The sequence below is a fragment of the Phocoena phocoena genome, chromosome X (assembly GCF_963924675.1).
Source record: "Phocoena phocoena chromosome X, mPhoPho1.1, whole genome shotgun sequence".
In the NCBI taxonomy this organism is placed as follows: domain Eukaryota; kingdom Metazoa; phylum Chordata; class Mammalia; order Artiodactyla; family Phocoenidae; genus Phocoena; species Phocoena phocoena.
This window is the reverse complement of record NC_089240.1, coordinates 90,335,727-90,361,149: the sequence shown is the minus strand read 5'-3', so window position 1 is coordinate 90,361,149 and position 25,423 is coordinate 90,335,727. Positions and strand designations below refer to the sequence as shown.

At 40.0% G+C, this 25,423-nt stretch overlaps 1 protein-coding gene across 2 annotated transcripts in view; it reads left to right on the top strand.

Moving 5' to 3' along the window:
* MORC4 (MORC family CW-type zinc finger 4) overlaps positions 1 to 22,603 on the top strand; it is a 49,584-nt gene extending 26,981 nt beyond the window's left edge. Inside the window, exons 10-17 of one of the 2 annotated variants that reach the window (XM_065900718.1) lie at positions 2,123 to 2,221; positions 5,914 to 6,042; positions 7,950 to 8,018; positions 8,419 to 8,470; positions 9,852 to 10,027; positions 20,838 to 21,531; positions 21,834 to 22,117; positions 22,450 to 22,603. In XM_065900718.1, the coding sequence (XP_065756790.1) occupies positions 2,123 to 2,221; positions 5,914 to 6,042; positions 7,950 to 8,018; positions 8,419 to 8,470; positions 9,852 to 10,027; positions 20,838 to 21,531; positions 21,834 to 22,117; positions 22,450 to 22,603 (1,657 nt within the window). The remainder of the gene's footprint in view (positions 1 to 2,122; positions 2,222 to 5,913; positions 6,043 to 7,949; positions 8,019 to 8,418; positions 8,471 to 9,851; positions 10,028 to 20,837; positions 21,532 to 21,833; positions 22,118 to 22,449) is intronic. The other variant, XM_065900719.1, reaches the window with a different exon arrangement.
* Positions 22,604 to 25,423: the final 2,820 nt, after the last annotated feature.

Genomic DNA, 25,423 nt, shown 5'->3' with positions numbered 1-25,423 from the left:
ACTCTTTTCATCTAGCAAAACTGAAATTCTATACCTATTAAACAATAACTCCTCATTCCCACCTCCTCCTAGCCCCTGGCAACCACCATTCTACTTTCTGTCTCTATGAATTGGACTACTCTAAGTACCTCATAAAAGTGAAATTATACAGTATCTGTCTTTTTGTGACTGGCTTATTTCACTTAATGTAATGTCCTCAAGTTTCATTTATGATGTACATATGTCAGAATATCCTTCCTTTTTTAAGGCTGAATAATATTCTATTGTATGTATATACTACAGTTTGCTTATCCATTCATTTATCATCGAACACTTGGATTGCTTCACCATTTTAGCTCTTGTGATTTATAGTCTATTTTGTCTGATATTTGTATAGCTACCCTTGCTCTCTTTTGGTTACTATTTACATGGAATATCCTTTTCCATCCTTTCACTTTCACCCTATTTGTGTCTTTGTATCTAAAGTTAGTCTCCTGTAGACAGCACATATTTAGGTCATTTTTTTTTTTTATTTTACCCATCACTCTGTGTCTTTTGATTGGAGAGTTTAATCCACTTACATTTAAAGCAATTACTGATAAGAAAGAACTACTGTCGTTTTGCTATTTGTTTTCTATATGCCTTATAGATATTTTGTCCTTCATTTGCTGTATTACTATCTTCTTTTATGTTTAGCTGATTTTTTTGTAGTGAAACATTTAAATTCTTCTCATTTCCTTTTGTGTATATTTTATAGCTATTTCCCTTGTGGTTACCATGGGATTACATTATCCTGTGATCAGGAGCAGCAAACAGAGATCAGAGCACAGATCCCCAATATTTGGAGGACAAGGTCTTTTTTGCCTACCCTGGCTCCTGCAAGCTGGTCTTGAAATGTGTGCACAGCTGCCTGTCACAGGGCTGGGATAGGAGATGGGTAGCTAAGAGCTGAAATTTGCCAATCTATCATCCAAGCATTCCCCTGGAAATTACAAGTCTTCAGTAGACTCTTGAGTTCCAAATAGTTACATTAGACAGATTCTGCCAGTGTAATTGTTGTCTAGATGGGAAGGCAGATTCCTGGTGCTTCCTACTCCATCACCTTTCCAGAATCCCATGTAATCTTTTTTAAAAAGTAGATTTAAAGTAAAATTTTAAGAGAAAACAAGAAATAGTTCTTCATCTGTGACTTTAGGGAAGGATATAAACATAGAGGTAGGAACATTGGTAGGTTGGAGGGGACTAAGAGTTTATAGGGGAACTCATATATGATTTAATCTTCTCTGTGTAGTCAGAATCTAATTTAATATGAGTAAGGTGGAGTTAAGGAAGAATTCCTCTTAAGGAGAGAAGAGGTCTACAAAACCTTTGGGGAATTATCCGGGGAGTCAAGAGATCTAAACACTAAATTTGTAGTGTTTCAGGTGTGTACAGCTCTACATTAAGTTGTAATCCTGGGTTGTAGAATTAGATAGGAATTAGTCACTAGAAATGGACAGTTTTTAAAAGTAAAATTCAGGTTTTCTACACATTATATTGTTTAACCCTGGGTCTGCTGTTGTTCATTTGGGAAAAGAGATAAAGGAGAAAGGGCAAGAGCCATAATTGGGGCATAGCCTCCACTAACAGCTGTAGAGTAGAAGGTTGAAGGGGACTTTGTTGCCTGTTGTTGCTGTAACTGCTGTGATCCACATTTAGATAAAGAAGAACCATATAGACATTTTTAAGTTAGTGTTTGATTTGTAATAGATAGGGTGCAGTATTTGATCCTCTGCCTTTCAACTTGGTCCTCAATTGTTTACCTGTAGTCATCTAACAATTGAATAACTCCCCAACAACTTATCTGCAATTTAGTCTTCTATCGTTGTCTCTAATGTCAGCTCCCCTCGCCATGATTCTAAAATTTGGAGAACACAATACTTTTTAGGACTTGTGACCATCTTACCTTTTCAGCTGACTTTGTCATTTTGACATGTAATTTACAAAGGCAGTACATTCCCATCCTAGTTTCTGAAAGTGTAGATGTTCAGACCTATGCTGAATATTCTAAATTGCTGGTTTCTGTTAAATGGGAGCATCTTAAAGACTGCAAAATTATTCAACAGATTCTCAACATTGACATGTTTCTTTCTTTTTCTTTCAGGTTGACAATAAATGCCCTTGCCCAGAAGCTCAATGCTTATTGGAAGGAAAAGACCTCCCAAGAGAATTTTGAGACCTCAGCCATAGTCAGGCCAATACTGTGAGTAGTAAATTTAGAATATAAAAGTATTAGGGGTAATGTCTATGGAGCAAATGGAAGGAATGGGATAAGATGGTGCTTTTCACACAAGGAAGTTTAATTAACTAAAAATAGGAAATCACAGGTACTAATTTCATCATTCTCTAGACCTCTTCATTCTGGTTTGACACTTCTGTGATTTGGATCATAAATATGAAGAGTTTAGTACTGTCAGTTTATCCTGCAGGCAGCATGATATAGTAGAAGATGATGACCATTTAAATCAGCCACTCCTGGGTTGAAAATCTAGGTCTTTTTCTTCTTTATTTTTTAATGAACAACTTGAAACTTTTATTGTATCAATATAATATCTAATGTATTACAATTGCTTTAAGGTCATAAGTTCTATAAATATTATGAATATTACTTAAAACCCTAAATAAATCACTAGTGTATTCTCTACTTTCAAATAATTAGACAAAAATCATGAAATTAAATCACGGATAAATGTCTATTAGTCTTTGTTTTTAGATTTTATTGAAGTATAGTTGATTTAAAATGTTGTGTTAATCTCTTCTGTACGGCAAAGTGACTGAGTTATACATATGTATATTCTTTTTCATATTCTTTTCCATTATGGTTTGTCACAAGACATTGAATATAGTTCCCTGTGCTATACAGTAGGACCTTGTTGTTTATCCATCCTGTATATAGTAGTTTGCCTCTGGTAATCCCAAACTCCCATTCTTTCCCTCCCCTACTCACTCCCCCTTGGCAACCACAAGTCTATTAGATCTGCTTCTTAATAGTTGGTTGAGCTTAGGTTAAGTAAGTCACTTCACCTCTCTGAGTATATTAAGCTAGATGACATAACCTTTTTTGCACAGTACCTGGCATATAATAGGCATTCAGGCGTTCAGAAATATTAGCCAATTTCCCTTCTCTTTATTACTAGCGAACATTGTTGGAACTGTACCAAGAAATTTGAGACTAGAAGTAGAGAACCCAGCATGTCAGAAAAAGATGTAGAATTTATTGAATCTAAGAGAGGAGATTACACACAGAATGGTGGATCAGGATGAAATGCCTTAGTAGGCCAGGAAAGGAACATAATATAGAGGATAGGATGTGTAACAACATGTATACAGTCAATTATACCATCAAGACAAAGATTAGAGGTTCATTTTGGGGTAGGCACCCATGTTTTTTTAAAAATGGAGATAATCAGGGCTTCCCTGGTGGCGCAGTGGTTGAGAGTCCGCCTGCCGATGCAGGGGACACGGGCTCGTGCCCCAGTCCAGGAAGATCCCACATGCCGCGGAGCGGCTGGGCCCGTGAGCCATGGCCGCTGAGCCTGCGCATCCGGAGCCTGTGCTCCGCAACGGGAGAGGCCACAGCAGTGAGAGGCCCGCGTACCACCAAAAAAAAAAAAAGGAAATAATCAGACAAATGTTTGATATAAAATTTTGTTTTAAATGCAGCATGATTGCTGTATGAATATCACTATATCTTATTCTAAAGATCTCTACTCCTGTCCAACATCCATGGTTTTCAAAGAAATGCAAATTGAGATGCCTTTTTTTGCCTTTTAAATAAGCAGTGATTAATGCAATGAAACAGATGTTCATATATTGCTGGAGTGTGTTTATGTATGTTATACAACCTTTTCTGTAGGCAGAAAGATGATTATCTGTTGAGTACTTACATGCCGGACACTGGTCTAAGTTCTTTACATGTATTTATTTAATCATCACAACAACCCTATGAGATAGACAGATGATAATTATTACTTCTTTACAAATGTAGACACTGACACACTGAGAGCTTAAGTAACTTGTTCAAGATTGGATAAGTAAAAAGTGGTAGATCCACTTATGTTCAAATATAAGCAGTCAGGCCCCCAAACCTAGGTTCTCAACCACGACACTCTTCTGGAAGGATGCAATGAGAATATGGCATAGCCCCTTCAACTACCTATTTATTGCAAGCACAAGCTAAAAGTCTCTCCTATCTGCCTGGATGGGAGGATCTACCATGGTCTGCATGTAACCTGAGGGAGGGATTTACCGTCTCTAATGCTTGTCCCCAAGAGAGTAATATTGGCACGCTTCTGCGTGAGACTCTTCTGTGTGTGTGCACGTAAAACCAAAGCTAATATGACCTTTCCTCTCCCCTTCCACTACAGCTGAAACTCCTTTCTCTGGCTCTAAATGAAACAGTGACTGTACAGAAATATTTAGACACCAGAGGTCAGGCCTGAGCTTAGAGTTTAGAGGTTGCAAGGCTGGAGCAGCCTGTAGCTAGGAGATAGGAAGCTATATATCCAAGAGTGTGTATGAATTCTCTTTGTTAAAAGAGAGTTTTGAACAAGAAGAGGGCATTGTATTTGAGTAGTAGACTTATGGGCACCTTTTACTTCTTTTTTATATCTTTCTGTATTTTCTATATGAGCTTATATTGCTTTTATAACTAGAAAAAAGCACCATTTAAAAAGATAAGAAAAATATTGAACTAAGACATAAAAGAATCATACCACTCTATTGAAATGTCTAGTATACTAAAGAGCAGTGTAAATGTAACATACACACAATCTTTTAGTCTAAATTACATGTTTTTCAAATTGGCCCTAGGTGTCCCTCTACCCTCTTTCTGTCTTTTCTCCAGCCTTCCCCCTTCCCACTCTGGTCTGCCTTTCACATATTAGATGCTGACTACTTCTATTATATAATGATCATCTCCTCTTGCAGAGAAACAAATTTACTCTAAGGTGTGGGTGACTGGGTTACACTTCCTAGAGGAGATGGGAATGGGCATGTGTTTTAAGAGTAGAACTCTGGAAGAATTTTCTCTTCATAACTTAACCCAGTTGTTGAACTGGAGCCACCATTTCTAGTTACGAAATTTAATCAAATTTATGTTACTTTTTTTTTTTTTTTGTGGTACGTGGGCCTCTCACTGTTGTGGCCTCTCCCGTTGCGGAGCACAGGCTCCGGACGCGCAGGCTCAGCGGCCATGGCTCACGGGCCCAGCCGCTCCGCGGCATGTGGGATCCTCCCGGACCGGGGCACGAGTCCGTGTCCCCTGCATCGGCAGACGGACTCTCAACCACTGCGCCACCAGGGAAGCCCAAATTTATGTTACTTTTTAAGGTTAACTTTGGGAATATCAACCTAATATTGATTTTGATTTAAGTATGAACAAAGACTTCTTGAAAGGAAAAAAAAAAGGGAGGACTAGGGAGCCTGCAGGGAAAAGGGGGAGTCATTTTAATGACGGTGCTTCAATGACTCTCACAAATGCATTTCAAATCTATCACGGGATTGGATGGAAGCAAATAAAATGATTCTATCGGTCTTATTTTTTAGTAATATTGTAATATATATAAAACTTTTTGCTGATTAATAAATTTTAAAGTTATCCTTTTGTTTGCTTAAGGATAAGATTCCAAGGTAAGTACTGTGGACCTCTGTAATATGGTAGCTCACCATGTTAAAACTTGCTACTATTTTTCATATCCATATCTGGTCTAGTCCTATCATTATTTTATCTGTGAAGTTTAAGACATATACATTTTAGACACCTGGATGATAACATTTGTAACACATTTCACATATAAAATCATGTACTTTCATTTTTAGGTTATGCTTTTCTAATGTAAGACAGAGTACAGAACTAGGATATACACAGTCATACTTCTGTTTTCCTTCATTCAGGAAGATTCCTGACCAGACATGGGTACAGTGTGATGAGTGTCTTAAATGGAGGAAGCTTCCTGGCAAGGTTGATCCATCTACATTACCTGCAAGATGGTTTTGTTACTATAATTCCCATCCAAAGTACAGGTAAGGTTAAGACTCAGTATTATGTCAGAGAGAACTCCTGACTTGTCTCTGTATCCTAAAGCACTTTTCATCTCAAGTCCACACTCTTCACCCTGGCATTCAAGCCCCTATGCTAACTGGTCCCACTCTACCTATTCATTGTATCTTAACACGAACCTTCTGCTTTAGCAGGCCTGTGGCTTCACTCTTCCCCACACATGCCATACGTATTCCCATCTCCATGACTTGATACTGTCATTCCACTTGCTTACAGTGACTTTCTGTATTCCATCTGCCTATCTAAATCATATCCGTCTGGTAAGCTTAAGTATTTTGTGTGATACTTCTCCAGTTGACAGTAGTTTACAGTTATTTTACTCTGGCTTCCTGTGGTATTTAATTCTTCACATTTGTTCACGCACTGTTTGAATTTTTTGGATATATATACTTGGGCCCTTCAAGAGATTATAAATTATTTGAGAACAAGGGATTTACATTTCAGGTTGAGTTGACAGTTTTCTTCATATGCTTCCTATACTTGCATCTGTTGTAGTACCTATTGTACATTCAATGCAGGTTGTTTACATGTTTGTCTTTCTAATATACCATGTGTTTCTTGAAGCAGCTAACATCTAGATAGTGCCTGTCATATCCATGGGTGTTCATTTCAACTTAACAAATATTTTTTATATGACTTAGTCACATAGGTTGATAATAACTCAGTTTGCTTCAATTCAGCTGTGACTTTCTTAACATTTTTCTGCAGAATAAATGCTGATAGAAAAAAGGTACTAAACCAGAGTATGCTTTTTAGAAAAAAATGTTTAAAATGGAGGAAATTAAATAAACGAAGTCCAGGTCTGTAATGAGCAAGCATTTCCCCGTAGTCTCCAGATGTGCCTAAGTATCTCTTAGGGTTGTGTGATTAAAATGTAGGACTGAGGGCTTCCCTGGTGGCGCAGTGGTTGAGAGTCCGCCTGCCGATGCAGGGGACACAGGTTCGTGCCCCGGTCCGGGAAGATCCCACATGCCGCGGAGCAGCTGGGCCCGTGAGCCATGGCCACTGGGCCTGTGCGTCCGGAGCCTGTGCTCCGCAACAGGAGAGGCCACAACAATGAGAGGCCCGCATACCGCAAAAAAAAAAAAGTAGGACTGAGTGCTTAGAAGTCTCATTTTTGAATCCTGTATATGCTATCAGTCTATACTTAGTCCAGGAGACATAGCCTTCCAGGACACTTTGTGCCCTAATAAAATGGGTATAACATAGGGTTTCCAATTATTATTAATTTTTGTTTATTTCTAGGATTGCTTTTGTCCATTGAGTACATTTTCTAGTACTCCTTTCAGCTTTTACTCCTAAAATTCTCTTCCTCGTGCTTTACATCTAGTTTTTTCATTTATAGAATTCTCTTTTTCATCTCTTTGCTAGTCTCTGTTCTGTTCCTTTTACAATGTCAGCTCCTAGTCTCTTCTTGCTGCTCTCTATCATAACCTCTGATTTTCCTCTTCAGGTATCATCACATAGTCTAGGGATGCTCCTGCTTCTAGACGGCACCTTGGGAATTACTTTCTTAGTACACGAGGCAAAAGACCTCAGTTCTAGTCTCAGCAATATTCTCTTTGTATGGAACCTCAAGCAAGTCTCTCTTGTGCTTGAACTTCACTGTGTAGAACTAGAGATTATGCTTTGGTACTTTGAGTGTCTTGGGAGAATGGTGATATATACACCAAAAATAATGATATGATCTGCCTTGAAAAGAGAATTGCTACATGTTATCCTGCACACAGGTTTTGTAATGTGGGTGGAATCTGAACTCTGTAATGTTAGAGGGGTGTTAACCTGCCTTGTCATAGTCATGAGGAAAGTTAAGGGTAACAGTGAAGGGCACATTTTGTTTCTGAAAGATGATTTCTTCTCTGTACTGCAGGAGGTGCTCTGTTCCAGAGGAACAAGAACTCGTTGATGAAGACCTGTACTTGAGCAAAGCTAAGAAACAGTTGAGTATACCCGAGGTGGTGCTCTATATCGTACGGTAGAGGAGCCTGACCCTTCCTAATAGGACAGGAGAATTTTGAGAAGAGAGATGATTTTTTTAAAATGATTTCCCTATTCACCTCTCTGGTCTTCCAGTTCTTTATTCTTTCTAGTCATCTCCTGAATGTCTCAACTAGTGATTGACTTTACCCTCTCTCCCTCTTCCCCCCACCTTTTGATAGGGCATTTGAAATCTCTCTTCAGGAAGGAGCAGAGTTCAGGAAGGAGCACTTAGTTACTCAACAAGGCTCACACTATTTCTAGTTTAGAAGGAACATTATAACCTAAGTCTATAATTGGTAATCCATTTCAGACTGAGAAATTTCATGAGTGAACTAAATATCCCTTTTATCTTCTCCTAGAGATCAAACTGTTGAGAAGAAGAAGGTACCAGTGGAAAGTGAGAGCCACCAGGTGAGAGACAGTCCACCCTCTTGCTTTTCTTACACAAAATTTTCCCCAACAGAGGACATAGGTTGAAGGAAGCAGCACTCTTGAAAGCTGCATAGCAATAACAAACCAGTTGTTCTGGTGGTCTTTTTTTTCACTGGATCTTTTGATTTTGCTTTGATCTGCTGTTACTGATGTTCAGATCACCAAAAATAGAAAAGCCAAATCATTTATTGTCCAGATTTGGATTCAGTACTGATTCTGGACAGTGTGAATATCACATTCGGTGTCACAGAATATTCAGGGTTATGTTCCATCCTCATACAGGCTGCTCCTGTTGAGTGTCTGGTTTTCCTCAGTCTCCTTTCTTCCAGGATTCAGGGGTGATTCCTTTCTCCTTCCTCTTGGGAAGAAGGGGTGGTTCTTTGTGCCCCTCCCCATCCCTGCTTTCAGGCTGGCTGGCTTTATAAAGACTCTGCTGTTTTGAATTTTCAGGAGCACTGTCTCTCGGACATGGTTGCCCAGCTCCGGACGCTGAAGGGTGCAATAAGGTTGGCCGTCCTTTCAGGGACACTCCTTTCCTGACAGCCACCATAGCACCCATATATCTTCCCCACCCAACCTTGCCTTTCTGCATGATTTTCCTCTTGACCCTCTTTCCCAGAGATACCTGCTAGTAGCATGTTAGATTCACCTTCCACCCACTCAGTCAGGGTAGGTCAGACTGGTGAGGATAGAGGCAATTAAATACTAATTCTTCCTCTGATATCCTTCCAAGACCCAGGTGTATTAATAAACAGGTTGCATACCCTCATGTCTTGGCTTAATAGTCTGATCTAGAGATTGGGAGATTTCCTGGGACCGCCCTGTCCTCATTCAGTTTACCTCCCCTTTATACTCCTTCACCTTCATCATTCATACTATCTTCATAAGCTGGCTCTCCCACAAGATCCCAGATGCATGTCTCTGTGTGTGTGCAATACGAATATATATTAGTCTCTCGCATGCATTTCTCCAAGACCAGCACAGACCCTTGCTGCAGTGCTTATTCCCTTCATCCCTTCCCTCATCACAGAGCTCAGAGGAGTGAAAACCCAGCCTTAAACTGGGTCACAAGAGAGAATTAGACAGTGACTAGGGGGCCTGGGTTTGTTGCGGGTGGGATGACTCTGGGAGCCAATAAGTGACTTGGGGAGGTCTGTTGGTGTCCAGTTGATAAGGTTATAACTGAACGTGCCTGGGGTCAGTGTTCTAGTGTACATTATTGCGCGCTGTTTGTTTTGTGTAGGAAACAGTTCGTTTTTATTTGGCCAAGTGTTCTTTCCTAGCATCAGAAGGATTGACTCATCCTTTGGTATTTAGTTTGAAATTGGGATTTTTTATGAGTTCTTTCTTTCTTTGCTAGGTATTCACTAATCCACTCAAGATCCCTTCTATTCAAGATATGGATGACTTGAATAATAAGACGATTGAATATGAGGGAATTGATAGCCCTAGCCGGCTTTCATCTGTTGGAGAAGAAAGCAGAACACCTTCTCTTCAACTTAAGCCTCTGGATTCCAGTGTTTTTCAGTTTTCCAGGTGGGTAAAAAAACATAGACTCTCTTCAGTAATAAGCCTCAGGGTTTGTTTTCCTGTAAAATAAATTGGTATGGTTATAATGTTTATGTTTTTCCTAAGGCCTGGCATGGAATTCAGAAGGAGAAACACCATTTTGGGTTGATAGAATTGCATGTTGCATGTATCCCCCATTTTTCAGCATTATAACTGTCATGTCAAGTCTGTCGATCTTTTTTTTTTTTTTTTTACTTTTTGGAGGTGATCATCGTCTGACAAATGCTCTTTTATGGATTATGTATTCACATTATGTTGGGAATTGTGTAAGTGAAATAATGGACATGAAAACCCTTTGAAAAGCGTAATGTACTATACAAATGTAAGGTAACATTACATAGATAAGCATTATTTCTTTCCTTAAGTTTAGGAATATTGAAATCCTGTGCAGCCCCGTAGGCCTAGCACATGTTGGCCATATATAAAAATAAGTATTAGAAGTTTGTGCCATTAGGTAAGCCTTCTAGTTCATTGTTTCCTAGGGTAAATTTTTAGTATAAGTTTAGTCTTGGGATTTACTTGTTCATCTTCTAGCACCTTATCAATATTATTTTGTTAGCCTTTACAACAGAAATTTTCTTAAACATCAGGAATATTTGAAGCACTAAAAGGTATGACTGCCCCTATGCTGCCATGAGACTGGAACTCAGGACTGCTATTTATGACTTGCTTTCTCCTCGCCACTGTGCTTCTCACTTCGGGCAGGGCCAAGCCATAGGGAAGGTACAGAGTTGTTCTCTAACAGTAGAAACTTCTATAGTCCTCAATAATATGACTGTTAAATAGTAGGTTGTGAAGTTTTCATTAACCCTTTTCCGTTTGGATATTTTCCTAACATACTGTAGGAAAAAAGCAGTGGAATATATAATAGGGTAAAAATGATTCCTGCCCCCGCCCCTGCCAAAGTTACTGATTCCTTTCCTTCTTTCTTCTTAGGTGGGTCTTTTCAGCTTCTTATACCTAGACAAACATCTCTTTATGTGTGCAAGTCCCCTCTTCAGTGATTCTTCCACAATTAAGCTCTGTAGATACTGAAGGAACCCCATGTCACCCCGAGCATGAACAAAAAGTCTCAAGAAGAAGTAAACTGTTAGGAGAAAAACTAGTAGAACTCTAAAGGAATTAAGTGAGAATCTGTATGAAAGCATCAAGAATAGTGCCTTGGAAGAGAGTAGGTACTCAGTAACTAATGGTTGAATCGAGTCATATTGAAGGAGCTATTTCTGAGATAGAACTATGCAGCAAGGGAGTAAGAAATATAGCCTAGTCGGTCTCAGGGATTTGAGTCTAATTCTACTGTTTCCATCCACAGTTTTCCAACTCCCCTTTTTGGTTGGGAGGGGTGTACAGTAAAGTGCTGTGTTTTTTCGAAGCACATTGTTACCTCTCTACCTCGATCTCCTTGAGATGGTCATGTATCAGAATTGCCACTGGAGTATCAGGGTGTCATTGCTCTTGAAGGCTGTCCTTTTCCTACTGTGACCACTTTTCCTTTCTCTTCAGTGTTTCTTTTGGTACTGTCTAGTGAATTTTGGTAACCTGGAGGAGATAACAAATGCTAACCTATGTATGTGTGTATTTTATGAGTGCAGTATGGCAGTACATCCATTGGGTGGCATACTTCATCAGTCTTAATTAGGATTTCTATATGAGTCTTTATAGAACTGCTGTATCCAGAGTTGGGTTTTGGCTCTGGAGGACAGGCAAAGTACTGTGACTATTTACGTGTAATTTTAATTCGAGAATAGTGTTCTTTCAAGAGATATGTGATAATCGATGCTGCTAATGTCATATGTTTTATGTAAGGTCAGTAAATGATATGTCGTTTCAAGCTACACATATAGGGGGATTCAAATTTTATAGAGGAAAATTAAGGTGCCCAAGAGTTTAATAAAATATACAAGGTTTCCTGTTAAAACCATGTTAAGGGAATAATAAGTTTAGTCCAGGGTTGCAAAAGTCTCCTTCGTTATCAAAACCTGAAGCTGATAAGGGTCCTTGGGTCATGTAGTACAGCTCTTTAACTCTAGATAAAATAAAGCCTACACCATCCAAGCATGTTTTAAAAATTTCTAGTGGAGTAGGTTATAAGACCTAGAAAGTGTTCCAGAGGTGTCATTGGAAACGGCTCTGTGAGTCTCACGAATCTAGCAAGGGGAGGGGAAGACCTGCAATAAAGAGTACGTTTAGCTAGTATGTAAGCAAGCATAACCTTTGAGGGGAAGACAGCTTATATCTTTTAAAGGAAATAGTCCCCTTTCTGTTCATTCATTCTACATACATTTGAGTGCTTACTATATGAAAGCAGTGCTCTAAGGCAGTGATGGAATCAAAGATGAAGGAGCTTATGGTACTCAGAGTTATATATGTAAGCATCCCTGGTACATGCTAGGTTTCATATGAGTGGTATAAACTAAGGTCTAAAGTAGCCATAAGCATACAGACAAAGGTGAGAATTAGTGGCTGTAATTTATTTAGATATTTAGAGAACCTTTGAGTAAGCTATATGTCAAAGGCTAATTATTTCATGTTTTAAAAGGATAACCAAAAAAAATCCAAATTACATCGTAATGGTGGAAGGAGAGGAGGGAGACATTCTAATATAGTTAATGGAATATTTGAAACAACAAACATGAGGTAGAAATAGAAAAACAGTTTTGAAAATGAATAAGATTGATTCAAGAGCCAGTATTAACATTTTAAAATATGATCTTTGAGAAAGACTTCCAGAATGGCAAAATGAGTAGTGTGATGAACTCTTTCACCAACAAGTACCCATTTAACTGGAAAAAAATATTAAACAAAACAAAACAATCATTCCTAGTTCCTAGAAATTGTCCTAGGGGCATACAGCAAGTACAGAAACATTCATTCAAGAAAATCTATTAAATCTCAGAAAGAACAGCAAGAGTCTTTGGCATTCGCCTGCTCTCATCCCCCTCCAAGCTATGTAACTACTCAAGAAGCTCTAATCCAGGTAGGTGTGGTCAAGAAACTGGGGGCTCCCTCTCTTCCTAGCTCCTAGTCTAGAGCTATGGTTTCACCTGAGGGGTTAGGCCTCTGACATTTCTCATATCCCCCAGGTCTGTCTTGCGGGAGCTCTATTCCAAGCAGAATCAAGAGGACTGGGTCTCTCTTCCCCCACCCAGCCCCCATTCAAAGCGTGGAAGCACTCACCTAGGGACAGCATGCTGACAATCCTGGACTCCTATTGCTCCAGCCCTAGCTTACTTATAGGGCAGAGGTTCATGCCAGAAGGAGCAAGCCAAAAACCATCCCAGCACCCATTTGTAAAGAAAAGGTTTCCCTCTTAGAGAGTGGACCACTCACTGTCCCTGCCATCGGCTCTTGCACAGTGGCACAGAGGTTCTGCTTAGGGAGAACTGACTTTGTGTGGAACAGATCATGAAGAATTCCATTCCTAAGGGCATTGTCACAAACAATGGAAACCTTAGTGGCAAACAATTAAAAGGGCACTCATAGCTCCTTGATGCAAGTTACAACAAGCAAAATGGCTGCATAACCATAAGTTTGGTAACAGAGAGAACCAAGCAAAAAGATAGCCAAGAAGAGCACTCCTGGGATCATAGTCAACCCTGGCGGTTAGGAAGGCTGTGCATAAGCACGAGACCGCACTCATTCAGGACACAAGGTGGACTTGAATGCAGTCCCCAAGCCTCACACAGATCAAACAACAGAGAGCAGGAGCCTCACTGGTACTAGGGACTTAAGCACAACCTCTAATCAACCACTGGATGAACAGTAAGCTACTCTGACCCAGGGGTCAGAGGTGATTGGAGAGGGAAAATCCAAGCTACTACTACCTGGCTGAATGTGGGGTAGAAACATGAATTCCTTGAACTGTGATAGCAGCCTCCAAGCCACACATATATCCAGTGGTACAGGGTAAAAATCTAACTGGCTAAGAGGGCTTAATTATAACCTTTGGCCTATGCTGACTCAGGGTAACTCCTAGATTGCCAGGTAAAAGATAAAAATCAAGAATAAATCTGAGCAGAATACTCAGCATACTACAGGGGAAACAAATTTCATAGAGTCACTTCAGCCAAGTCACTGAGAAAACAACCCAGCAAACAGTGGCAACAACCACTCAGGGAAGTGGGAGTTGCTATACTGTTATTATCTAAAATATCAATTGTCAACAAAAAATTATGAGACATGCAAAGAAACAGGAAAGTGTGACCTGTACATAGGGGTAGGGGGAAAGCAGGTAATAGAAACTGCTCCTAAAGAGACCCAGATGTTGGATTTAGCAAACAAAGACTTCAAAGCAGCCATTATAAATATGTTCAGAGAACTAAAGGAGACCATGTTTCATCAAGTGCAGAATATTAATAAAGGGACAAAATTTATTTTTTGAAAGAACCAAATGGAAATTCTTGAGGTGAAACGTGTAATAACTAATGTGAACATTTCACTAAAGGGACTCAGCAGCACATTAGGGTTGGCAGGAGAATCAGCAAACTTGAAGATACAGCAATTACAGATTATGCTGTCTGAAGAATAGAGAGAAAAAAGAATGAAGAAAAATGAAAAGAGCCTCAGAAAAATGTAGGACACCATTAAGTGCACCAACATATGCAAATTAGGAGTACAAGAAGAAGAGGAGAGGGAGGAAAAGAGGTATAAAAAATATTCAAAGAAATAATGGCTGAAAACTTTCCAAATTTGATGAAAAACATTAATTTACACATCCAAGAAGCTCAAGTAACTCAAAATAGGATAAATGCAAAGGGATTTACAGCTATGCAGTGAAAATATTGAAAGCCAAAGGCAAAGAGAATATCTTGAAAGCAGCAAGAGAAAAATATTCATCATGTAAAAGAGAACCCCAGTAAGATTAACATCTGGCTTCTCATCAGAAACAATGGAAACCAGGAGGCAGTGGGATGACATATTCATAGTACTTAAAGAAAGACTTAACCGGGAATCATAAATCCAGTAAAACTATTTTTAGAAAATGAAGGTGAAATAAGTATATTCTTATGTAAACAAAAGCTGATGGAATGTGTTTGTAGCAAAGCTGCATACGAGAAATACTAAAAAGAGTTCTTCACCTTGAAAGCAAGTGACACCAGATAGTAATTCAAATTTGCATGAAAAAACAGAGTACTGGCAGTGGTAACTGTAATTAATTGTAAAAGACAATACAGTGGCATATTTCTTCCTCTTTCTATTCTTAACTGATTTAAAGAATAATTGCATAAACAATGTGTATATATTTGTATATAATTTTATATATGAATATAATTTTATTGTTGGGCTTGTGTATAGATGTAAAATATTTGCTGATAACAGCATAAAAGAAGTGGGTGGGAGCAAAGCTGTATTAGAGTGAGGAATTAACACCAGATGGTAACTCAGATCCACAGTAAGAAGTGAAGAAAATTAAAAATGGAAAAAGAAGGTTGATTTAACAAACTCTATAAATATTATAAATATGTCCTTGCTCCACTTACTTCTCTTAGCTTCCTCAAAAGGCATAACATTATATAAAGTAGTAATTGTAGTAATGTATTGTTAGATTCATAAATGTTAAACTAGAAAATATCCACAAAACATGAAAAGAGGAAAAGTAGAGGAAGAAAGAAACAAAGAAGGCATGACACATAGAGAAAACAGAAAGCTAAATAGCGGACGTCAATTCTGACATAACAGTAAAAACATTAAATGTGACCAGATTAAACAATCCAATCAAAAGATGGAGATTATCCAATTGGATTTTTTTAACATACACAAATTTAATATCTATACACTTTAATTCAGAGATACAAATAGGTTGAAAATAAAAAGATGAAAAAAGACGTACCATATAAATAGCAACCATAAGAGAGCTAGAGTGGCTATACTAATATCAGAAAGAATAATAGACTTTCAACAGAAAATGTTACTAGATATAAAGAGGGACATTTCATATTGATAAAGTCCATTAGGAAGATATAAAAATTATACCCATATATGGACCTAACAACAGAACCCCCAAAATGCATGAAGCAAAAGCAGACAGAATTGAAGGGAGAAACAGATAATTTAACAATAATAGTTGGAAACTTTAATATCCCACTTTCACCATAATTCGAAAAGAGACACGTACCACAATGTTCATTGCAGCACTGTTTACAATAGCCAGGACATGGAAGCAACCTAAGTGTCCATCGACAGATGAATGGGTAAAGAAGATGCGGCACATATATACAATGGAATATTACTCAGCCATAAAAAGAAATGAAATTGAGCTATTTGTAGTGAGGTGGATGGACCTAGAGTCTGTCATACAGAGTGAAGTAAGTCAGAAAGAGAAAAACAAATACCATATGCTAACACATATGTATGGAATCTAAAAAAAAAAAGGGGGTTCTGATGAACTGAGGGGTAGGACAGGAATAAAGATGCAGATGTAGAGAATGGACTTGAGGACACGGGGAAAGGGGAAGGGGAAGGGGAAGCTGGGACGAAGTGAGAGTAGCATTGACATATATACACTACCAAATGTAAAATAGATAGCTAGTGGGAAGCAGCCGCATAGCACAGGGAGATCAGCTCGGTGCTTTGTGACCACCTTAGAGGGGTGGGATAGGGAGGGTGGGAGGGAGACGCAAGAGGGAGGAGATATGGGGATATATGTATACGTATAGCTGATTCACTTTGTTATACAGCAGAAACTAACACACCATTGTAAAGCAATTATACTCCAATAAAGGTGTAAAAAGATATATCTCACTTTCAGTAATGGGTAGAAGATCAACAAGGAAGTAAAACAGTTGAAGAATGCTATAAACCAACTGGACCTGACAGATATGTGCAGAACACTTCACCCCCAAACAGCATAATACATATTCTTCTCAAGTGCATATGGAATATTCTCCAGGATAGACCATAAAACAAGCCTCAACAGATTTAAAAGGATTGACATCATACAAAGGCTGTTCTCCAACCACAGTGGAATTAAATTAGAAACCAACAACAGAAGGAAATTTGGGAAATTCACAAATATGTAGAAATTAAATAACGCTCCAAAATAACAAATGAGTAAAAGAAGAAGTCACGAGGGAAATTAGAAAACATCTTAAGATGAAAATGAAAATAAAATATACAAAAAATTATGGATTGAAGCTAATAAGATATTCAGAGGGAAAATTATATTTGTAAATGCTTATATTAAAATTGAAGAAATATCTCAAATTGGTAACAAACTTCTGCCTTAAGAAACTACAAAAATGAGAGCAAGCTAAACCCAAATCAAGGAGAAAGAAGGAAATAAAAGATCAGAATGGAAATGAAATAGAGAATAGAAAAACAATAGGGAAAATCAGTGAAACCAAAAGTTGACTCTTTGAAAGGAACAATAAAAATTAAAACAATTAATAAAATAATTCTATTTATAGTAGATTCAAAAATAGAATCTTTGGGAACAAAGTTAACAGAAATTAAAGCTAGACTTGTACACTGAAAACTACAAAATACTGTTAAACGAGATTAAAGAAGACCTAAACCAATGGAAAGACATTTCATGTTTGTGTATCAGCAGATTTAATGTTGTTAAGATGACAGTACTCCCGAAATTGAGTACTCAATGCAATCCCTATCAAAATATCAGCTGACTTCTCTGCAGACAGCCAATGGAGGAATATGACTAAAAGAAAAAAGAAAATAAGAAACTATGTAGTTGGAAAATAATTCCTGCTATGTAAACTCTAAATTAATCTCTACTGAATCAGTGAATACAGGTCTGGAATAAGATTTGATTCCTAGAGGGAAGAACCAGGAGTATTTACAGAACCAGTAAGTGAAATCCACTCACTGTCTCTCATTAACATAATAGTTCCTTTTTTGATTGCCTCTTATTTGCAAAATTTTGTTCCCTCATCTCCATGTAGCAAGTTAGTTAAACTACCTTCTGTTAAGGAGTTTATACTTTAGTGGGAAACCTGCAATACACACACACACACACACACACACACACACACACACACAGTAGAAAGTAATATATATTATAGAGAGAGTGCTAAAGTGTTATAGGAATTCAGAAGTGGCATTTGAACTGGACTTAAGACCTGCAGTGTTGAGGAGGAGAAGTGTATTCCTTTCAAAAGAAGCAGCCCGAGAATTTGTGAGGCATTCTGTTTGGCTGGTATCTTTGAAGGGAAGTAGTGAGAAATAAAGCTAGGGCCAAATTACATCCCAGCTCTGCCACTCACTAGCTACATGACCTTCGGAAAGTTATTTAATCTCTCTAGGCCTGAGCATCCTCTTTTTAAAATGAAGATAAAAATACCTCCTCCCTCAGGGTTATTGGGAGAATTGGGTGAGACCATACACATTAAGAGCTGTCTGGCACAAAGTGCTCAGTAAATGGTTCCTGTGTTTTGGAAGGGAAAAGCTTGAATACCAAGCTAAGACATCTGAGCTTTTATGTTGTGGGGAACAATAACTAAAGATTGCAAATAGGGAGGCAACATAATCAGAGCAATGCCTTAGGAAGATTAACTTGGCAGTGGGTGATCTGGAGGTGTGACAAGGGGAGACTGGAGGAGGCCATTGCAAGAGTCCAAGAGAGGTAATGAGAACTTGAACTTGGGTATTGATAGTGGTAGAACTATATAAAATTACTGAGAGTTTGTTGGTGTCATAACACAAATAGGAAACGTGGGAGAGGGAGCAGGTTTGAAGGTGAAGGTGAAGGGTCAGTTTTATACATACTGAGTGAGATATCAGTGAGACCTCCAGAAAGAAATGTGTAACAGGCAGTTTGAAATTCAGTACTGGAGATCAAGGCTGGGAAAATGACTTGGAAGTTATCTTCCAGAAGTTAGAGCCAAAAGATTGTATGAGATTACCAAAGAAAAGAAATGTAGGGGGACTTCCCTGGTGGTCCAGCGGTTAAGACTCCGCGCTCCCAATGCAGGGGGCCCGGGTTCAATCCCTGGTCAGGGAACTAGATCCCACATGCATGCCACAACTAAGAGTTCGCATGCCACAACGAAGACCCAGCACAGCCAAATGAATGAATGATTAAATAATTAAATAGTTAAATAATTAAATAAATAAAAAGAAAAATGCAGGGAGAGAAGAGAGGATAATTAAAGACAGAATCCTTAGAGATGGGAAAATGAAGAGAAGGCAGATAATTTGACTTTAATTGCCTTTCATAAAACTTTGTTGTTGCTATCTAGTATCATGTACCCTTCCTTTATACCTGCAAACTGCTTGTTTTACTATCATCCTCATTACCACCACTAAATGGACCACCTAGAGTGGCCCTACGCATGTTTAAAGATGGATACATTCGTTCTTACATAGCCCCTAAGTCCTTTTGCTTTCCCCCTAAGGCCGACACAACAAGATCTATTAAGATGACAGACCAGTTTTATTTCTGGGTGAACACTAGTTTTGAAGAACATTCAGGGCATTCTAAGAAGCTAAGGTTTGAGATGTCTTAACAGATATTCTCAGAAATTACAGAGAAATACAAGCAGCCTTGAGATATGGTGGCCAGTAATGTGCCTGGCTCTTTTCTCATTGGAAAAAAAATTTTTTAATTAATTAATTTATTTATTTTTGGCTGTGTTGGGTCTTTGTTGCTGCGTGCGGGCTTTCTCTAGTCGTGAGCAGGGGCTACTCTTATTGTGGTATGCGGGCTTCTCATTGCGGTGGCTTCTCTTGTTGCGGAGCACGGGCTCTAGGTGAGCGGGCTTCAGTAGTTGTTGCTCGTGGGCTCAGTAGTTGTGGCTCGCGGGCTTAGTTGCTCCGCAGCACGTGGGATCTTCCCGGACCAGGGCTTGAACCCGTGTCCCCTGCATTGGCGGGCGGATTCTCAACCACTGCGCCACCTGGGAAGCCCTCTCACTGAGAATTTGAAAGTTAATTTTCACCTTGAAATTTCTTGGTTTTCTGGAGAGAGAGCACAAGAGTTATAAGGATAAAAATGGGGGTCCCATGGTGCTGCATGATATAAACTTGCATATGGATTTCGTTGGCTTCAGTTTTCTTGTTAGTTCCTTCAACCGTTAGTATAATATAGCAGCTACAAATAGAAGGTGATTTGAGGTCACTGTCCTGGGCTTTCCTGAAGAACTGAGGGAGTGCCTGTTTGCCCTGACAAAGGGGAATTCTTTTGCCCTAAGTGGGGAATGACTTGAATTGGCCGATTCAGTTTCTTTGTTTCTGACTAGGGCCCTGTGTTTTAATTAACTTTTACAAGTGGATAATGGGCAATAGCCACAACCCAGTTGGCTGGCAAAGGCATTGTGTATTGTTCCATAGCAGTATAAAAAATGTGCATAAGTCATTGATACTGGAAGGTCTTTGTGACACTTTAACGATCTGGCTCGGTCTCCTCTGCTTACTCCACTAGGCTTTTTATGACCTTTTTTTCCATTCTCGTGTTGGGTGATTTTGAATGTGTATTTTTTTGGTTTTCTTCCTTTACTTGCCGTTTGGAAGCTTCTAAGTCAGGCTAGCTTCAATCCTATTTTCAGAAATCTTACCAAGGTCAGCCTGGTCCTGTTATATCCAGATGCTGACTCTTCTTACCTTTCAATCTACTCTGTTTCTTAAGACACATTGCTGTCTCAGCAAATTGCATAAGTGAAGGGTTTGGGGTTTGGAGGTAAAGACGTATTCCTAATCTGAAATGATCTGTGAATAACAGCTAGAGTCAGTTTTAATAGGGGAAATTTGAAGAGGGGCTCCATAGGATAAGAATATACTTAGCTTATATTGTGACAGCTTAAAATTTAATTTTCTCTTCTTGCAGTAAGTACAAATGGATCCTAGGTGAGGAACCTGTGGAGAAACGAAGAAGGCTCCAGAATGAGATGACAACACCTCCTCTAGATTATTCCATGCCTGGCCCTTACAGGAGGGTAGAGGCAGCAGTTGCCTACCCAGAAGGGGAGAACAGCCATGATAAATCGAGTTCTGAGAGAAGCACACCACCATACCTTTCCCCAGAATACCCAGAAGCAATCAAGAATACCAGTCAGAGTAGGGAGGTCTCAGTTCTGTATGCAGGGGCCCAAGACCAACACCAGGGCTCCCTGCTCCCTGAAGAATTAGAAGATCAGATGCCAAGATTGGTGGCAGAAGAATCTAACAGAGGCAGCACACACCTAAACAAGGAGGAAGTAAGCAAGGGACCTTTTGTAGCTGTTGTCGGTGTTGCAAAAGGTGTTAGAGATTCAGGAGCTCCCATTCAGCTGATCCCTTTTAACAGAGAGGAGCTTGCTGAGAGGAGGAAAGCAGTTGAATCCTGGAACCCGGTGCCTTACTCTTCTGTGGCCTCTGCTGCAACTCCTGCTGCAGCTGTTGTGGAGAAAGGAAGAGGCTCTGAGGAGAGCGGAGGTCGTCATACACCAAAGATGAAGAACCAAAGAGAGCTAGAGGAACTGAAGAGAACCACAGAAAAGTTGGAACGTGTTTTGGCAGAAAGGAATATGTTCCAGCAAAAGGTTAGAGTAACACCTTACTCTACAACGAGAGGCCGTTGTAACCAAGGAACCAGAGAGATGGAACTCCAATGATCTCATGTTCTGTGGCCTTTAAACAGAATAAGCCATTGAATGATCCTGTGGTATATCTCAGATTGAGTGAACCCTAATGGGCTTCCCTCTTATATTTGGGGTTTGAAAAGGTCCATAGTAGAATATGTTTAGAGAAATCACAGGGTGAATATATTCAGGAAAATTTGGGGCACTCTCTTTAGCTTTCACTAGTATGTGGGGTCATTGAATTTCTGTTTCTTGGACTGCAGGTGGAGGAGCTGGAACAGGAGAGGAATCACTGGCATTCTGAATTCAAGAAAGTCCAACATGAATTGGTGACCTATAGTACCCAGGAGACAGAAGGCTTGTACTGGAGCAAGAAACACATGGGCTATCGCCAAGCTGAGTTCCAGATTCTGAAAGCTGAGCTGGAAAGAACCAAAGAGGAAAAGCAGGAACTAAAAGAGAAACTGAAGGAGACAGAGACACACCTGGAAGTGCTGCAGAAGGCTCAGGTCTCCTACCGGACCCCAGAGGGAGATGACCTAGAAAGGTTAATTACTAGGGTTTAGTAATCAGCTTGTGAGTGCTAATGGGAAGCCTCCCTTAGGACCCTTCCCCGCCCCCCCCCCCGCCCCGTTACTGGTCATAGATAAGGGAAGAAGCCTTAATTAATTCCTAGGCCACCAAGGATTGAGCAATCGCTTCTTAGAGAGCTGCAGCCAACCTCCCAGTGCTTGGTGGCATTGTGCTTTCTTCTTTCTTTCTAGCTAATGGAAACGTAATTGTTGAGAAATGTAGGCCTGTTTTGAAGGAGCTTCATTTTGTTCTGTTGGCTAACGACTTCATGTCATCTCTTCTCCTGTCCCTCACTCCATCATACAGGGCTTTGGCAAAGCTTACGCGGCTGCGTATCCACGTCAGCTATCTCCTTACCTCTGTCCTCCCTCACTTGGAGCTTCGTGAGATCGGGTTTGACTCAGAACAAGTGGATGGGATCCTGTATACGGTGCTGGAGGCAAATCACATACTGGATTGAGCACCAGATACTCTATATCCCCTTTTCTACCCTATTCTTTCCTCCCTCCCTCTCAACACCTCTCTCTCTCTCTCTCTTTCTCTCTCTCTCTCTCTCTCTCTCTCTCTCTCACCCTTATGCCTTACGTGGAGAATCTTTGAGTAAATCCTGGCTCTTAATCAGTCTGCTTCTTATTCAGTCTTGGTGTGGAGAAAGAGGCTAGTTAAATAGGCTTTCAAGAGTTCCAGGAATGGAAAAGCAGTAGTCACCAAACCAGGTGACCAGAAAGCTTTAACTTTCATGACTCAGATACTTGGCCAATTTCATATCCTTTCTGAAATGGTTTGTATTCATTTAGGTTAAATCAGCAGATATTGGGTCCAATGTACCAGGTGTTTGGGTTCAAGTGAAGAAGTATAACTCATGGTTTCAGCCTTCAAGGATCTAACAATCTGGCTGGAAACACAAGACATACACCAGGTTAACTGACTTGTACAGTGAGTGGTACAAACATGATAGAGAAGTTCTGGGGGAGGAAGGTCAAGGAAGGCATCACATCAGAAATGGGAGCTAAACTAAGGTTTGTTTAAAGAATGGGCATAACAGCACAGTTAACAACGGTTGTTCTTTACATGGTAGGACTATGGTTGATATTTTTTTCTTCTTCCTATCTTCCTGCCTTTCCAAATTTTCTATAATAAACCTGTTATTCTTCTTACATTGGAAAAATAAATCGTTTTTTTAAAAAAATGAGTAGGCTTGGATTTAGATATCAAATGAAAGACTGTGTGAAAATATAAGGTAATTTTTATATTTATAATTTATGTTGTATTTAGCATTACCTCTGGAAGAGTAACATGAAAGAAAGCATGGAAAAAGCTGGAATGTAAAAAATGTGTCTGGTAGGAGTGATGGGTTAATGTAAAGGGAACTAAGGTTAAATCATGACCCACCTACCCACCCGCCTCTGTGGTATTTGCATTTTAATGAGGAATTCTTGAAAAAGAAATCTTCAAGGCTCAAATTTTTTAAATGTGTATCAGCACAACTATGGGATTTAAGGTAGTGGTGGGGGAGGTATTTTAGAGCAGCGAGATCTATTTGATATCCCTCAGAATACACCTCCTACCTACTCTTCAGGCTAGTGCTGATGAGGGGTAGATCTTACATTATCAGAAATAGTAAAACTTACACTCTTTTAAAAGTAGACATTTTATTTATTCATTTCTTTATAGTATTTATATAGTGCATACTCTCCGGAGAGTTCAAGGTACTCTTCAAAAGACTTTGACCAATGAACACATAAAAATATACCAGCAGTGAAAAATAGGAAGTAATGGAGAAAAGGGAGGAGGTGGGATCAAGCAGTCGCAAAAGGATTAGCTAGTCCGGAGGGATGTTTTGGGTGGTCGTTTTATTTCTCCTCTGCAGAGTTACTTCAGAAGACTCTCCCAAACTTACTTGAACTTTTTTTTTTTTTTTTTTTTTTTTTTTTTTTTTTTTTGCGGTATGCGGGCCTCTCACTGTTGGGGCCTCTCCCGTTGCGGGGGCACAGGCTCCGGACGCGCAGGCTCAGCGGCCATAGCTCGTGGGCCTAGCCGCTCCGCGGCATGTGGGATCTTCCCGGACCGGGGCACGAACCCATGTCCCCTGCATCGGCAGGCGGGCTCTCAACCACTGCGCCACCAGGGAAGCCCCACTTGAACTTTTTAAAAAGGAGGTCCATCATAGATATTCCAGTGGGACTGCAAGGGAGTAACGGGGAGGCTAGAGCCACGCTTCACCAGTAGAATGAGTGCTGAGAGGTAGCCCCGCCCCCTTCCCTCACCTCTCTGCTGGCTCTTGCCTGCCATGTGATGAACTCTCACGTCAGACAGACCATGATATGGAAGGCCCTGGTTGTCTAAATGTAAGTTTACTGAGAGAAGGCGGGTAGCACGTTCAGCCATTCTCTCTGGGATACTTGTTCTCCAGACGAAAGCTATGAAATGGTGGGACTTTGCACAGATAGGGACAACGTGGAGGGGAGGGTGGTGCAGGGGGAAATTCAGAGCATTGGAGATTCAGCCTGAGAGAGATGATGTGGGCGGGGCGGATGCTGGGTCAGCGGTGGAGCAGAGTAGGAAGGAGGTCAGGCAGTTGGGCTTCAAAATGAGCAAAGGGGAAACAGTTTAACTCTACTTTGTGCTTACTCTCAGCCCATTTCCTAGTCTGTGGCCTCAACCCCAAAGTGCTCCTTCCAGCGAGAGTTAGCTGTGCGAGTTCATTCCCTGCAGTACCAGAGCTACCTCTCTGTTACCTGTTTCCAATGAAACCTTACCAGCGTGAGGTCCCTTTAAGCAAAGTTAAATGCAGCAGTGGAGCAATTGAAAAGTGTCACCCAGCCTTAGCAGAGGTTATGACTTAGCGTGGAGGCAAAAGAAAAAAAAAGTGGGTGCCTCGTTCTGGCTATCCTGTTAGGTTAACATAATCATAATTCTTCAGTTTTTCATTTCCACAGTCCACACTTAGGTCCTTACTACCTCATGCCTTCCTAATTGAAAGATTCCTAGCTGGCCTCCCTTGTCTCCCATTCTCCTTCATTCAGTCTACTCTACTCTCTGTCACTAAATTGCTTTTAATGACCTCATCAAGTTAGGCCTCTGCTCAACGACTTGCCAGCGCTTTCAGTTACCCACCGAGTACAGTACGAATTCCCATCTGGCTTCAACCCTGCTCTCTAGACTCTTCCAACATTCCAAATGCCAGCCGTGTTCCATCCAAACTGAACTAGTTTTCAGTTTCTGAACCTGCCTTGAGATTTTCTCCTTTTCCATCTTTGCCGTGTTCCATCCCCTTTGC